Source organism: Eumetopias jubatus, unplaced genomic scaffold (assembly GCF_037043125.1).
Source record: "Eumetopias jubatus isolate StellerSeaLion01/CBP00866 unplaced genomic scaffold, mEumJub1_p1.0 scaffold_8, whole genome shotgun sequence".
Taxonomy (NCBI): domain Eukaryota; kingdom Metazoa; phylum Chordata; class Mammalia; order Carnivora; family Otariidae; genus Eumetopias; species Eumetopias jubatus.
The window spans coordinates 137,111,287-137,128,277 of record NW_028274814.1 but is presented as its reverse complement, the minus strand read 5'-3'; the positions used below and the strand labels follow the sequence as shown (position 1 = coordinate 137,128,277).

The following is a 16,991-nucleotide window of genomic DNA, read 5'->3' as shown; positions in this document are numbered from 1 at the left end:
GTTCAAGCCCCACACTGGGTGTAGAGATTACTTTAAAAATAAAATCTTTAAAACAGAATTTTAGAAAATTAAAAAACCAAAGCAAAGAGAACACAAAAGTGTATGCAAACTACAGTATATCAACAACTTAATACAGACGTGTATATAAATTTACATGTATATACACGCACAAAAGCACACATCCATAAGTAACAGACTCAAAGGAAATACTCCCAAATGTTAACTCTGCTTATCATTGAGCAGGATTTTTTTTTTTTACTTCCTTAAATGTTTCTCTGTATTTCTGCGATGCGAATGAACTGTATTCTTTCATGCTGAAAAGGGAATGTTAGGATTTTTCATATTATGAAGTTAATTCCCTCCCCCTCAAAAAAGCAAAACATGTTAGTATGAAGTATATTGGATATTTTGAAGTTACCTAAAACATAAAAACTAAAGTGAAATTTGAAATATTGGCTCTCCTAAACAGTTAAGCTTCTCTAAAATAACTTACAAGGAACCAACCAAAAAGAGCCAAAGGAAAGCATCGGCAAGTCACTCACTCGTTATTCCTTACCTGTCCGCGATACTTGATGGTTTATCGCCAATGGGCACCAGCATCCCACCCCAGAGAGACGCTGAGAAAACCTGTGGAAACACAAGCAGGGAGCCGTGTTCTTTGGCACTCCTTCCCCGCAATGAGCATCAGCAGCTGCCTGCCGCGCTGTGCGGAGCTCTGGGTCAGGGCGCAGGGGCTACAGACTGGGAACGTCTGACTGTGTAGCTGAAGAGCTACAGTTGATGGGGTTTTGTGGATACTTTTAAAACCTGCAACTTCAAATTTCACATGAAGACACAGCAAACATGAGCACACACCAAGTCCAACGCCCGAGCAAGGCAGGGCTTTCTTGGCTTCCGTTCCAGCACAGGGCAGCCCCCCGCTTCCACGCGGGGTGAGGCTGAGCCCGGTGGCAGACGCACACTGTTCGGCCAGGGGGCAGCAGCGCCTTCACTTCGGCCCCAGACCCTAGCAGAGCCGGAGAGCGGCCAGCAGTCCTTCCTGCTGCCCTACAGGAGCCCCCACTTGCCTTGATAGTGATGCCACACTGGGCCTCCCTCCAAACAGAAACTAGTTTCAACAAGGGGCCCAAAGCCCTCTACCATCTGGTCCAACCCCTGCCCTCCCTGTGTTGCCCCTCCTCCTCACCCTGTCTGGTCACGGCAGCCCCTGGCTCGTCCAGGAACATGCTGTAGCTCCTGCCCAGAGAGCCTACAGCTGGCTCCCTGGCTTGGTTCTGGGCTGCACTGCCTCATCCAAGATGCTTTCCCAGACTATCTTCAATAGACCACACCCCCTTTGGGCCACTTTCTCTTTACTCTGTTTTATAATTCTTCGTAACACTTGCCACCTGCTAAACTGTATACACACGTGCTTGCTTGTGGGTCTCCCTTCACTAGAATGTGAGGGAGTGAGAATAGTGTTTTACCTGGCGAGGTACTGTTAAGGCCCAGGCAGTGCTGGGCAGCCGACAGAGATGTGGAGGGCGGATGGGGAGGTGAGTGGGTACATCATGAGCAGTACCCAGAGAGAGGCATAGGAACCGAACGCACAGTGCAGGAACCCCGATCGTGATCTGGAGGCCAGAGGAGTTCTACAGGAGATAGGTCGATGCTAAAGTCTTAAAAAGGCAGGTAACAAGGGCCCAGTGAACAGCTGAAAGAAGGGACCTACAGCCAGCAGAGGACAAAGTACAAGTGCCTGGAAGTAAGAGAGCCTAGTCCTTTCGGGAAACGAGAAGGAGTTTAGCAGAACCAGAGCACAGGGAGAGGGGGAGAGAGACTGTGTGCGACGCCAACAGTACCAACCTCACGAGGGAGAGCGGGATTGTTAAGGCTCGCGTTTCAGAAAGACCAGCATGTCTGCGGTGTGGAGGAGGAGAAGGGGGAGCAGACATTCATCAGAAAGGGACATCACAACCAAGGTGCGAAAGCGCAGCATGGGATCTGGGTGACACTGAGCAGGCAGAAGAGGCAGGGCTGGGTGCTCAGTGGCCTTCAGGCTGAGGACTCCTCCGAGCAGTTAGGGAGGTCAAGGGCAGCTGGGTCAACAGCTGTGCAAGCCAGTGGAACTGGGAGCCCGGGTGCAGGGTATAGATCTAGGAGGGAAGTAATAGCTGGTTTCAGACACGCTGAATTTGAAGTGTCACCGAGGAACAGAGTGGAAACGCCCGGCAGCACGTGACTCTGGCACCAAGAAGGAGAGCTGCGCCGAGCACACGGGCGGGACGAGATCCTCTGGGGACAGTGGCAGTGCAGGACACCCCCCACGAGAATCTAGGGGAGACACTCGCAAGGCGGGAGTGCGGCAAGCCTCGAAAGGACCCCGCAAAGAGGAAGCGGACACGTGGAAGGAGGACACAGTCATGATGGAGTCCAGTGAGGACAGCGTCAAGTGCAGTGGCGAGGGCCGGGGAGGGGACCGGGAGGAGCTCGCCGACTGGACAATGCGGGGCCTCCGGACCAGCAGCGGCAGGGGAAAGGCAGGAACTACATGCAAGGAGCGATGACACCAGGCCTGACTGGGGGCAGTGGTAAGTGACTGCAGAAGTAGACACGCGTACCATCTCATTAAAGCTCACTCCTCGCCCCAAGTTTGGCGGTGGTGAAGGGCAGAGGCGGCGTGTGTGTCACAGGGGGGCAGAGAGCTGTCCCGTCTCCCCGGCTCTGGGAGGCCTGGAGAACGAGCCGAGGGGCTCCTCTGCCTCGGTCAGAATCAGGTCACTTACTCGTCATTCCTGAGCAAATCAGGAGAAACCAAACCAAACTGGATTAAAGGTTTAAAAAGAAATTCCCGGAAGCGCCCAGAGCCCGGCAGACTCAGCCAAATAAGGTGAAGCCTTGGAATTTCTTTGGAAGGGACTTCAGAGGGAAAGGGCGCGCATTCCTCTGCCCTCCAGACATGTTTCCATGATGGCCCCAAGCTGACAAACTGGGGAAGGGGCTCTCCTGGGGTCCCACATAAAATGACTGACAGGTTCCTCTTAAAGAGAGAAACGATCACTTCTCCCCAGAGGATCCTCGATTCCAGCTAAACTGAAAAGATCGAGCACTTGAGTTGCAAGCACTAATGTTCTGGGCTTCCTCTCTGGATGATGCTTTTACTATCCAGGAATTGAGTTTCCAAAAACAAGGGATAAAAATACAGGTGAACAGTCTGGCTGGATACTCACTGAATCAAATAAAAGTTGTTTATTCAACTGAAGCTCGAAATCTTCTTTTATGAAGCTCACGTCCCCTCCGGTGTAGCCGGCCAGCTCCTGTTGGCGAAGGATCCGCATGTCAAAATAGAGCAAACGGACTCACTACACCAGCTCCAAAACCATGTCACTCCAAGTACTATTTACTTTTGTTGTTTTGTATTTTTAAAAAAAGGCAGATCGCTTCTGTCTGTTCCCTAGAAGCTCCATTCTAGCTATTATTCTAGTTCTTCTAGATGGTACCGGGGGACTGACATAATACAGAATCCTCAAACATACTGACTACGCAGAATATGTTATGTTATGTGACTCCTGTACGTGGGGAGAAACACTGGCCACGGGAACCTTCTGCTGCGTGATATGGCTTGGCCTACTTGGTGTTTGAAAAAACATAATTAGCCAATCTTGCACAATTGGGCACATTTGATGTAAAGATCTGATTTCTCGTCGGTCCTCTGATCCTGAAGATCGAGCAGACATAGCAACAGGGTGCCCCCTGTCACCATCCACCCCGGGGACCCTCAGGTGCCGGAGTTACCCTCTCTGCCTTGAGGTGGTCTCTTACTGGTGACCAGGAGATTCGCTCAGCCAAGTCTCAACTTTCCTCCCTGCCTAGTGAGTGACCCCACCCCAGAGGCCAGAACTTTACCTCCCCTCCGCTCTGTGGGGGCAGAACACTGCACTACATGGAGCAGTTCCAGAGCTGGGACCCTCACATGAGACTGACACCCCTGAAAGCCATTCTAGAACAATCTCCATAATTGAAGGAAAGCGTTCAATATAGAGAATGTGCCTACTGGGCAGGACTCTCTCCCCTCCCAGGTCACCAAGCCAGCAGCTCGCACGCAGGTGAAGGAATACTACCTGGTTAACTTTCAGCAGAGCACCTCTTCTGGGCAAGATGGAGGAGTTCCGTGAATCGATGACCATTGTATGCTGAAAGAAACGTGCATCTCAGTATTTCACTTCAAGCAAGCATGTCAAGTAAGAAGGCACACTTCCTGAGTGCTGACTACAGGCTGTGCGCCGTGCCCAGCCCCTTGCCCTATCCCATCACTTCACCTTCAGAAAAGCCCTCTGGGAAGGCAGCTCCTGGTCCCTAATTCACAGGTGAGGGGACAAGAGAGGGTGGAGCAGACAATTCATGGTCACCAGCTGGGAGATGCCGACTTGTCGCTGGGCCCATCCTCTCAAGGAGCTTGACTCTGACCTAAGTGAACCCGGCCAGCTTTCAAGCACATCCCACAGTAGGCTCCCAGGCACACCTTCCCATCTCCACTGACGATGCTTCAGCAGAGTAATTCGGGGCGAAGGCCCAGAAACTCACAAAGCCGCCAGCGGCCACCCAACCCGTGACCCTTTACGGTCTGTCCCATTGCTTGCAAAGGCTATTCTCCCAATGCATCTAAAAACGTAGTCAAACGAAGAAAGCCCTTACCGAAAGGGATGATTTCAGCGAGTGCCCACTTTCCTTCCGGACAGCGAAGGACGCTGTCCTCGAGAGGCAGCCCAGCTCCCGCCACACACCTTCCCACTTGACAGTGTGGTTGGTCTTCCATATGGGAAACTGCAAGGACATGGCGGGGGGGCACGATAAGACTTTCTGTGCTGTACCCATGGGGAGTCATCCCCAGTCAGGCCTCAGAACGAGGCACAGAAATCTCATTCCAATTAAACACCTAAGATACGTGTTTTGTTTTGTTGTTGTTGTTTTTATGGTGGGTGGGAGGGGGGAAGAGAAGGGAAGGCGGGAGAAGGGGAGAAAGCTGCCATCCTGCTCAAAGCAGCAGGACTGTGCTCCGGGCAAGGGGACAGGTGACCTGTGAGAAAGCCACACCCCTCGCCCAGCTTGGTAACCCACAGGCTGTTTTCCAGGCTCTATGACCTGACGCTTGCCCCACCTGGCCCAGTCCCCGATCCAAAGCCAGGATGGGTGACGGCCGGAGACCCACATCAGGCCCCGGGGAAGAGGGAGGAGATGAAGGTGCTCACGAGTGAAGAGCATCCTTCCTGCAGCCAGAGTCCTGAGCCACGTGACCCCCGGGCAAGCGGCACCTGCCTCTTGCCCCGACCCTCTGGGCCCAAAGTCAGGCCCGCCCATCTCAGGTCCCCATCACAGAGAGACACCCAGGCTGCTCTGGAACAGTGAACACTGTCTAGTGGCCTCAGGCAGTGTGACGATGATGTGACTCCTGCAAGTAAGCCACGTCACTTCACATTCCTGGAGCAGTCTTTCACTAGGCATTCCCCGTAGCCCTCAGGTCTGGCTCCCAGGGTGAGAACTCGGGGCCACCCATCTCAACTCCGGTTCTCATCGAGCATCCACAAGGCATGGTATCAAGCAGCCAGGATCCAGGGCAGCCTTGCCCACCTGCCATTTCCGTAGGGCCATTCACGTAGGGCCACATGAGACCCAGCTACTCCCCCAAATGCCGGAGGAAGGTGCACGGCCGGCCTAAATCATTCCTTCCTGCCTCATAAGGCAGCTCCTAACAAGAGAAACACGACCACCCAGAGGAGACACGTCTATGTCTCTGTGTTCATGGTCAGGAGGATAAGGCAGGGGCCAGATGGTGCCCTTTTCCTCCAGGAGCTCATCTGTCAAGCCCAGGGCCGCCAGCTCCCAGTCCTCTGTCCCTCCCATTCCCCTGGCCCCTCCGCTATGCACTTCTCCCACGGCCTCACCCAACAGAGACGGCCTTCACCCCTGCTATGCCCTGGGGCTAAACCAGCTATGTCTAAGTCTCCTAAGAATCTGCTCTTTAAAAAAGGCTTAGAGGGACACCTGGGTGGCTCAGTCGTTAAGCGTCTGCCTTCAGCTCCGGTCATGATCCCAGGGCTCTGGGATCGAGCCCCACATCGGGCTCCCTGCTCAGCCCGAGGCCTGCTTCTCCCTCTCCCACTCCCCCTGCTTGTGTTCCCTCTCTCGCTGTGTCTCTCTCTGTCAAATAAATAAAATCTTTAAAAAAATAAATAAAATAAATAAAAAAGGCTTAGAAAAAAGTGATAAAAGGGGCACACGGGAGAGAGATGGGGAGGAACCCGCACACCAGGGCTCACTTCCGGTGGCCTCTGGAGAGCTGCTGCTGGACAGGGGCTGGGAGGGCAGCGCCAGCTGGGCGCCCCCACCCCACCCAAGGCAGGAAGGCATCCGAGGGCTACTCCCGGCAGACGAGGAGAGAGGGCCACATGGAGAACTGAACATGGAATTGCAAGCGCTCACGTCGCATCCCGAGCCAGGGGCCACCGGCCCCCCTCCGTGCTGGGGGCTTCGTGCCCCTGGTCTGCCCGCGAGGCTGAGGAGTACAAGCAGCCAGCGTCTCCAGTGCCTCAAGGCACCAACCACAGGGTTCCAGCACAGGTCCCGGACCAGAGCTGCCAGGGCACGGATGGAGAGAACGTGCCGGCCGTCCTCCCCGAGACGCTGGTTCAGCGGGCAGGCGGGGCCCAGGAATTTGCATTTCTAACCAGCTCCCAGGTGAGGCCATGCCGCTAGCCTACAGACCACGCTCACGTTGGGTGTCCAGTCTTCCCTCATGAACCGAGCCCGGAACAGGAGGGGAGCCTGCACGGTGTAGAAAGGAAGGGAGAGAGGGCAGGGTCATTGTAAAGCCAAAAGGTGGTCAAATGGCAGGAATTCCATCTGCTGCATTACGTCAGATCCGGCTAGAAGTACGTGTAAGTGCCCACCAGCGAGGAAAGCTTTCGGTAACCCACAGTGACCTTGCTGGCTGCCAGAGCTATGGACCTCAGCACACATGAGGAAGGACAAACACACGGCATCACAGGAAGGCACCAGCCAGGAAGCAACCCACAGCAGGGTGAAGGGCAGAGGGTGACCCTGGCCACGAGGCCTGCACTCCAAGTGCAAGACCGCAGACAGGCCTGGTCCGCCCCCTCTTGCTGACTCTAGCGATCAGCAAAATAGGCCTTGTTCTCACTCAAGTGCGCAGAGGGAAGGACGAGAGGCTACTCACGCTGTACTCGGCAGACACTCCTCTGTCTGTCTCCCGAAGTGAGCTCCAAGGGAACTGGCCAGTAACTTTATATAAGTTTACAGAGAAGCTAGGAGACAATGGGACAGAGCTTTAGACGCAGAAACAGTGATGATAACTTGTACACATTTAAATCAATAGATCTAAAAACACACTTGCGGGGCTCACTGCCAGGAGCAAAGCTAAAGCCCCTGGTGACAGGCCACACAAGGGCGAGCTGCTTCAGCCAAGTGTCCGTTCACAACCAATGCATCTACTTTAACTTATAACCAGGCCACTGTACTCAATGGTCTGTTTGGCTTCCTACTTTCTCTCGAAGTTTCCGGGCCGTGGTTTGAAGAAGGACAGGCCGTACGAAGTCTCTTTGGTTCCATAGGAAAACTGAAAAGTCACCTTTTCTGCACGGCCTAGAAGATTAGGGAGTTTGAGGCCAAGCACCTAGGAGGAAGAGGAAATCAGCGGCGGTTTACAAGGAAGGAAGGGTAACCGTTAAGAAAGACTCTGCTGGCAAAGGGAGCCTCATAAACCCAGGACAAAACCGCAGACTACAGATCTGGCCTTTCCTCTGTAACCGCTTTTACTCTTTAAAAATGTACCCTTGCTGAGTGGATATGACCCCCGCTTCTGACTGATGGTAAGGGGCAGGCTCACTTGCTGACTGCAAAGCCAGGGAAATCAACTGTACAGACTGGGAATTCAGGGGAATTTGAACAAGAAACCTAATGCAAACATTCTCCAAATCACTCCTAATTAACCACTGATGTTACTATTGTTTTCAAACAATCTAAAACATACTGCAGTCAAGATGGGGTGAAACAGGGGAGGGGCTGAGGAGGGTACTCGTCGTGATGAGCACGGGGTGACGTGTGCAAGTGGTGAATCGCTCTCCTGTACACTTGAAACTCAGCTAACACTGTGTGTCCACTGGAATTTAAATTAAATGAAAAAGTAAAACATACTATAATCAGTTCTAGGAACATCAGTGAGACACCATCAGCTAGCCTACAGAGATGAAGGTGTGTGACAGGGTCTTGAAAGCACCATCAGTTTTGAGAACAGTCACATTTAAAAGCTCATTATTGAAAGTTCTGCTAGTAGGAAGTATATCGTACCATACTGCCTTCGTTGTTCCCAACCATGGTGTTATAACTGCCCGTTAATCTCCTTAATTCAGTTACTTCAAAGGTAACGTCTAACCCGTTTGGAAGCGCATCATCACCTATGTACACAAAAAATATTGAACAGTAAGACAGCTCGAACATGCAGTTTTATTTTAGGCCCACTGCTAAAAAAGACAAAAAGCCATTTGAAGGTTCATTTCATTTGACAAACACACCCTCTATTTTAAAGCTCAAGAACATTCCACCACAAAATCACAATATACCTTTGCACCTAAAAACCCGCATCTAGTTCCTGTGGTAGAAGATATCAAACAAGTCAGACGCTACAAGGAGGGAACTGCGAGCAGCGATATTTGCTTAAGTGCATGCTATCTGCTAAGGGCATTTCTTCTCCTACTAGGGAGTCCTTGAGGATACTTGAGGCAGCAATTCAAATGCCATTAAAACAGAATTCCTGTGACAAGAGGGACTCTAGTAACCCCAAAAGAGAAGCAACAAACTCAATACAAGTTAAGAGGTGACGGTCCCTGTCTTTCTGTGAGCCATGGGTGCGGTGGCTGTGGGATGATGAGGGCCCGAGTCCGCGGCGGCTGCCCTGGCACCCACCACAGGCCCCCGGGTGCTGGGGGGCAAGGCTGAGCTCTGCAAAGGACTGGGAGTCTCTCACAGGAAGGCAGGGCTGACCCTACAACCCTGGCGGGGCAGTTGAGCTGCCTCAATGCTGGCTCCTCGATACCTAGACTCAGCCCAGGCCAGAGCCTTGGCACCATTGTTTTTTAAATTTAATTAATAGGCTTTACTGTTTAGAGCGGCTTTAGGTTTATAGAAAAATCGAGCACAAAGTATAGAGAGTTCCCATAGAGCCTCCCCCAACACACGATCATCTTTCACTAGTGTGGTAACGTTTGTCACGAGTCACAAACCCACAGCGAGACTTCAGTAGGAACCACAGCATGATGTGCACGGTTCATCCTTGCTGCTGTACATTCTACAGGGTCTGACAGACGGATGACGGCGGGCACCCCCATCACAGAATCATGTAGGGCTTTACTTCCCTAACCATTCTTTCTCACAGGTTCCCAGGGAATGCTAACCACCGCCAGAACGGAGCACCCCACAGAAGTGCCCCCGCAGACCACACGCATGTCATGTCGACGGCAGGCAGGAGAGCGCTAAGGTGAAATGCTGCCAACCAGATGTGCCCCCAAGAAAAGCACCCCAGAGTAGTGGATGGGCCACTTCTGTCACTCACTTGTCTGACCTGGGGCAAGTTAAACCTCTCTAAGCCTTGGTTTTCTTAGCTGGGAAACATCTTTTCTAAAATAACGCCAGTCACTTCCCTAGGTGTGGTGAGGATTCAGCGGGATCCTGCACACACGTGCTTACCACAGAGCTTCGCCTGGGTACAGCTGTGTCACTACTCTGAGGGGGCAGGAAGGGCTGGCTGTGCCCTCTCAAGGCCCCTGACCCTGCTCTGCTGGCCCAGAAGCTCCTTCGGAAGGAGACTATGCCTTGCTGGCTGCTGGCCTCTCCCTGGTACCCAGGACAGGGCCTGCCTGCCGCAGGTGCTCATCAATCAAAGGGTACATGTTGACTAAGCTGGCAGACTTGTGCGATGTCAAGCAGCGAACAAGCAAATGAGCAAAAACTGAAAGTGAAATCTGAGGCCTGGTGCCCTCCTGCTGAAAGCACACATTTAGATGGAGCCTGTCTGCCAAGAGCCCATTTGGACACCGGTTGGGCTGGGCTATCCTGAATGAAGCCTGGCTGACCTCCCTTGGGATCCTCCTTAGAACGCCTGCACCATCCACCGGTTCAGATGACAGTATCTTCAAAGTTCACCTGCCCTCCCTCAGCCTAACATAAAAAAAAAAGAAAAAAGAAAAAAAAATTCCAATTATGCCCCTGGGACCGTGAACTACCAAGACCTTTTTGCTTGATAACCCTCCAGATGCTATCTATGTCTGGCCACACATTCAGCTTTTGTGATCCTGCACGATGGATGGGAGGGATAATGAGCGATACTACGCCACAGCAGGTACCTTGACACGTATCAATCAGAACATCCACTTGTCTAAATATTCCTAGGCGAAGCAATTTTTCTCGGGCTTCATGAGATTTCCGCATCACCTATGAGAGAAGACAAAAAGAGGTCTTCCTCTAGGACAGAAACGCAGCTGGTGGCCATCTGACCACACTGAGGGGTTTAGCACTGGTGCTGAGTCACTGAGAAGGGAGCCCCACGGAGACTGGACACGTGAAGGGGATGGACAAGCACTCAGGGAGCAACAATAAAGCCCCGTTCAGAAGTGAAAACCCCGAATGAGGACAGAAAGCAGGTGCATTGACACGATCCCTTTCACAGAAACAAACAAAAACTAGTCAAAATGCACCCCCGCCCAGCAGGACTCCTCGTAGGGATGACGATCCGTTGTTACGGTGGTTGTGTTTGGTGCAAGCGATACCATGTTGTGTGACTTTTCGTGTCGCTCGCCTTTTCTAACCACTGTTCTGCTATTTTTTCTTTCTTCAATGTTGACAGCAGTGTCTTCTGAGGCCAGCAGTGCTTTCCTGCTGGAGGGACAGGCAGAAGTAGACGGGTAGGGCATGGAAGGCTCTCGGGGAGCAGAGCAGGACTAATGATACGCATAGTTTAGAGCCTGTCCTGCAGGTAAGAGGGGACTGACTTTGGAGCTTCCAGCAGGGGACAGACAGGGTAGAATTTCCTCAGGAGAGACAAAACTGATTGTGTGGATGAACATGGAGAAAGAAAAACGGGCGGAGGGAGGCAAGAGGAGCTGCTCACAGCAGCCCTGGGGACCGGGAGGGCAGCTGTTGAGCATGGGTCACAGTGTTGGGGGAGGACAGACTACACACACGTCACACGCGGAGCCCAAGGACGGTCACTGACTGGATGGAGTGCAGGAGAGAGAGAAGGCTATACCAACTTTCCGCTCTGGGCTAAGCGCTTCTGGTACCATTAGAGAAACCACTGAGAAGTCAGGGACAAAGAAGGAAGGGCCAGCAGGGCTCGGGGGAAAGGGACAATGAGTTCCGTCTCTAGCCACACGGGGTTGGAGATGTTTGTGGCGATTCCAGGAGGAAATGCTTAGCAGGCAGGTGCATATTCGAGGCTAAGGCTCAACACAGAGGCCTGGCAAGAAGTAGAAGTGGGGGGGCCCTACCACACAGGCTGTAGTGAGACCAGGGGTGTGCTTGAGAGCCCCCAGCTGACAATCCTCATGGAAAAGCAACACGTAAGGACGGTCACAGGGAAAGAAGCTGACAGTGCAGCCTAAAGTGAACGTGAGGAGAGGGGCAAGCAGCCCAGGAGAGTGTGGGATCCGTGGAAATCAGGGGGAGAGAAAATGCTGAGAAAGAGGGAAGATAAAAACAATCTCAAAAGACAACAGAACAAGAGAAATGTATTCGTGTCAGTGACAGAGATCACTTCTGTCCTATGCCAGGAGCCCTTGTAAATTAACAAAACCTAGCAATCCAATGAGAAATGGGAGACACCAACAGGTAATTCACAAAATACGTGAATGGCCGGTAAACCTGGGAGAGGTGCTCAGTCTCATTCACTGGGAAAAAGCTCCAATGAAAACAAGGACACAGGGTATTTCACCTGACAGGTGGGCAAGAATTTTAAAGGTGTTAATGTGAACAGATCTCCATATAGTATCAAAAATGAAAGGTGCAGGAAAATGTGGGGAATGGGGTTATTGTGTCTACATGTGCACAACACACGCCGTACAGGAGCCCCAGCCCGGTGACTGCTGGGGAGCGAGACCAGGGCTGGCAGGGGAGGGAAATGCCTACCTTTCAGTTCAGTATCCTCCGTACCACCAGATGGTTTGATGCTTCTTTAAGATTGTGCTTATACATTAATCTTTTTAAAAAAAAATAGCAATTTTCGGGGCGCCTGGGTGGCTCAGTCATTAAGCGTCTGCCTTCAGCTCAGGTCATGATCCCAGGGTCCTGGGATCGAGCCCTACATTGGGCTCCCTGCTCCGCGGGAAGCCTGCTTCTCCCTCTCCCGCTCCCCATGCTTGTGTTCCCTCTCTTGCTGTGTCTCTGTCAAATAAATAACTAAAATCTTAAAAAAAAAAATAGCAATTTTCTTTAAAGTAAGAACGGACAAACACTGTCTAAAGATCAAGGAACGTGGGTATTGACAGGGGCTGCCTGAACCTGGCCTCCAGGAGGCTGGTGGGGACTCTGCCTCCAACGTGGCTCCAAGGGCAGAAGGACGGAAGGCACTGACCAAGGAGAGGATGGAGATGGTGGATAAATGGAGCAAGGGCCTCGAGGAGACAGCAGGAGTGGGTAATGACAGAGCACCCACCCCACTAGAGCATGCTAGAGCGCTAAGTGGGGAGCCAGGGAGGGAGTCAGCAAGCAACGTGGTCCACTCCTATCACAGTGCTGGTGCTTACAAAGAACACACGTAGGCACCAGCCTCTGCAGGAAGAGAGGCTGGAGGGAAGGGCAGAAGCAAACACAGGTTAGGTTTGTGGGAGGCACCCAGGGAACAGGGGTAGGGGGCTCGGCTTGGGGGCACTGAGGCTCCCTTCAGGGTAGGAGGCAAGGTTATCAGTGGAGAGGCTGGGGCGGGAGCTCGGGGCTTTGAGACAGGAGATTTGTAGGTTCTTCAGAAGGGAATGGAAACTATGCCAAGCAGGGAGACTACTTGCCTCAATAAGGTTTTTCGCCTTAAAAACATCTCCAATTTCACATATGATGATATCATCTTTAGTTCTTCCAAGTCCATCAAAATGAACATGTTGAACAACCACCTAAATGTGACGAAGGGACATGGATTATTATTATTATTTTATTTTATTTTTAGGTTTTAAATGCTGGTCTTTTTTTGTTTTTTGTTTAATTCCAGTGTAGATGACATACAGTGTTCCATTAGTTTCAGGTGTACAATTTAGTGATCCGACAATTCTATACATTACACCGTGCTCAACAGGATAAGGTACTCTTCATCCCCATCACCTGTTTCCTCTACCCCCCACCGGCCTCCCCTCTGGTGACCACCAGTTTGTTCTCTGTAGTTAAGAATCTGTTTCTTGGTTTGTCTTTTTTTTCTTTGTCCGTTTTATTTCTTAAATTCTACATGAGTGAAATCATATGGTATTTGTCTTTCTCTCACTGACTTATTTCACTCAGCATCATACTCTCAGCTCCATCCACGTCATTGCAAATGGCAAGGTTTCGTTCTTTTTTATGACTGAGTAACACTCCATTATATATCTATACCACATCTTTATCCATTCATCAGTCTATGGACACTTGGGCTGCTTCCGTAGTTTGGCTATTGTAGATAATGCTGCAACAAACATCGGGGTGCAATCATTTCAAATTAGAGTTTTCATATTCTTTGGGGAAATGCCAGCAGTGGAATTACTGGATGACAGGGTATTTCTAATTTTTTCCACAGTGGCTTCACCAGTTTGCACTCCCACCAACAGTGCACGAGGGCTCCCCTTTCTCCGAATCCTCGCCAACACCTGTTGTTTCCCGTGTTGTTGATTTTAGTCACTGTGACAGGTGTGAAGTGATATCTCATTGTGGTTTGGATTTGCATGTCCCTGATGATGAGTGATGTGGAGCATCTTTTCATGTGTCCACCGGCCATCTGTGGGTCTTCTTTGGATTAGTGTCTATTCATGTCTTCTGCCCATTTTCTAATTGGATTATTTGTTTTCTTGGTGTTGAGTCGTGTAAGTTCTTTACGTATTTTGGATACTAACCCTTTAATGGATATGTCATTTGCAAATAACTTCTCCCATTCAGCAGGCTGCTTTTACGTTTGTTGACTGTTTCCTCCGCTATGCAGAAGCTTTTTAGATGCAGTCCCAGTAGCTTATTTTTACTTTTATTTCTCTTGCTTCAGGGGACCTATCTAGAAAAAATTTGTTATGGCTGATGCCAGAGAAATCACTGCCTGTGCTCTATTCTAGGATTTTAATGGCTTCAGGTCTCACATTTAGGTCCTTAATCCATTTTGAGTTTATTTTTTGTGTATGGTGTAAGAAAGTGGTCCAGTTTCATTCTTTTGCAGGGATACGATTTATTAAGTATGATACTGGACAAGAGAGTAGGCATCAAGGCTAAAGACAAATGTCTGAAAATTAAACTAAGGTGGTTTTTTTTTCAAGTTTAATGATCCATACTTCTTAATTCCAGACTTCATTTATTTTCCTGGCTTTTGAAAAAACTGGTTACCTGAACCTATCCTTTGCCTGTACTTCCTGTGACTGAGACTTACAAGGTCTCTGTAGCTGGATGACCAAGGACCACGACAGTCCTAAACCCAAGCAGGCCACAGAGGTCCCCCATATAGCCTTCCCAGCGTGCTCCCAGAGCACTGGCCCCTGGCTGATGCTGTGACCCCCAATTTAAGAACTGTGCATCTTGCTAGAGAGCTTGTGCATATTTCAGTAAACATGATAAATGCTGGCTCAGAGCCTCTTACCTTATTGTCTGTAAAAGCTTATTTAATTAATTCATTCAATAACAATGCACCAATCACCTAACAGCCAGGTATTATTCTAAACACTGAAGATACAGCAGTGAACAAGACATAAATTCCTGACTCAGTGGAGCTTACCTTCTAACGAGGGTAGAAACAGGCAACATATATAGTACAGTAGATGGTAATGAGTAACAGAGAAAATAAAGCAGGGATAATAAGGAGTATTAGGGAAACGCAAATCTGAAAGTAATCAGAACACTGCAGAAGTTCTTAATTACACAACCACTGAAAATGTGCTTACACTTCTTTCAGCTGGATTTAAATTTCAAAGGCAACAAAGCTTAGGAAAAGTATCACTCTTTTTTCTGGACACAGTATAAACTTAATTATAATTTGAGTTTGTCCTTGAAATACTTTGTTTTTTTCTTATAACTCAAATACAAAAATACGTTTGATTAAGCTTCACACATAAATAAACGGATTTCTCTAAAACCAGAAACTACTTTTCTAAAAGTCGCCAGCCTTTCTAAAACGTAGTTGGCTACCAGATCTTCTTAAATGAAGGCAATGAGACAGGTTAATCCTTCTGTCTCCCTGGGGGTCTGGGGAAGCAAATGTCTCCGGCAGGAACTGCATCAAGCCCTTCAGCAGAAACTCACATCTTTGTTTTCAAGAATCTCCTGTTTGGCTTCAGGTTCAACTTCAACAAACTCAGCCTCTTCTCCTAACGCTCCGAAATCAGGTCCATTAGCTGGAAGAGGCTCCAAACTCTAAAAGGGAGGGAGAAAACACAGATAAACAATAAACTTACATAAAAAAACAAAAATCTTTGCATTTTGTCTTTAGATGGTGCTCCCAAGCTCAGTACCGTGTTTCCCTCTGTGGACTGGAGGCTGGGAAGCAGAGGACGGATGTAAGTACTGTTGCTGTACAAGTCCTGGATTGGTTGTGAGCTCCCTCCCTGGTGTCCAGTGTATTACTAATAAATAAAATAAAGATGAAAAATAACTGAAAGGGGCAGGCATGAACCTAGGATGATGGTATCATTAACTGAGGTCTCTGGGACTATGGCTATCTGGGCCTATACAACTTAGGGCCCACTTGAAGAAAAAAAAATAGTTAAAAAATAAGGTGCCACAAAGACATTTATCAAAAGGGGCACCTGGGTGGCTCAGCTGATTAAGCATCCAACTCTTGATTTCGGCTCAGGTCATGATATCGAGGCCGGTGTTGGGTTCTGCTCTCAGCGGGGTGTCTGCTTGAGATTCTCTCTCCCTCTCCCTCTGCCCCTCCCCCCGCTCTCTCTCTCTCTCAAATAAAAAAAAAAAAACCAAAGAAAAGAAAAAAATTGCTTTTTCGTTTTAGAAAGTATTCTAATTTTTTAAAACAAAATTGGATATGTTCTAGGATAACTATAATGACAAATCAAATTACTAAAACCTATTTCTCTGTACCCTGAAAGCCTCATTCACACATTAAAAGAAACTGAGACTATTCATAAAATGTGCCAGGAGACAGTCACTTTCTACAGTCTGAACTGACCTCTCATCTCAAAAGCATTAAAGCAATTTCTGAATAAGGATTCCAGAGGCTGTGGCTGGTACAGTACTTCCAGGGAGAATGTGTTAACATAATAGAATTTATAACAACACATGTATGATATTATGTTACATACATGCTTGCTTAAATACAGGGATTCCCAGACGCTCCTGGAAATGGATTCAGAAGGCCTAGTGTGGGACCAGGCAATTGTACAAATATGCAAGTTTGGGGAAAACTGCCCTAACCAGTATCTGGTTGCTTCCTTACTCCACCAGTGCTCTGCAAGTAAGTGCTTTCGAAGTGCACAGACGTGTTTGACATCTGCAGTATGTGCAGCAATGGAGACTCTGGGATCTTCTCCCCTTTCCCCAGATACACTCGACAGACTCATCAGTATTTCCTCCATAATGTCACTGGTTGTCTGGAAAGGTAATGACCTGACGTGTCCTCTTTCCCACTCCTGCTCTAAAAGATTGTGATGGCCCTCGAGAGTGCCTAGAGGTATAGAATCCAACTAGATTCCTTAGCAGGACACACGAGGAACCCCACCCTAAGACCCACACCTACGACTCCAAGTTCAACCTGCACCATTCCCCTGACCCTCACATGC

The 16,991-nt window shown here is 49.6% G+C and overlaps 1 protein-coding gene across 1 annotated transcript in view; it reads right to left on the bottom strand.

Moving 5' to 3' along the window:
* The window catches only part of SAMM50 (SAMM50 sorting and assembly machinery component), a 34,496-nt gene that overhangs the window by 14,310 nt on the left and 3,195 nt on the right, over positions 1-16,991 (bottom strand). The window contains exons 2-11 of the mRNA XM_028115509.1: positions 15,499-15,609; positions 13,050-13,151; positions 10,395-10,482; positions 8,344-8,450; positions 7,539-7,669; positions 7,214-7,301; positions 4,675-4,803; positions 4,101-4,172; positions 3,210-3,296; positions 557-627 (exon numbers count right to left, since the gene is read on the bottom strand). Coding sequence (XP_027971310.1) covers positions 557-627; positions 3,210-3,296; positions 4,101-4,172; positions 4,675-4,803; positions 7,214-7,301; positions 7,539-7,669; positions 8,344-8,450; positions 10,395-10,482; positions 13,050-13,151; positions 15,499-15,609 — 986 coding nt within the window. The remainder of the gene's footprint in view (positions 1-556; positions 628-3,209; positions 3,297-4,100; positions 4,173-4,674; positions 4,804-7,213; positions 7,302-7,538; positions 7,670-8,343; positions 8,451-10,394; positions 10,483-13,049; positions 13,152-15,498; positions 15,610-16,991) is intronic.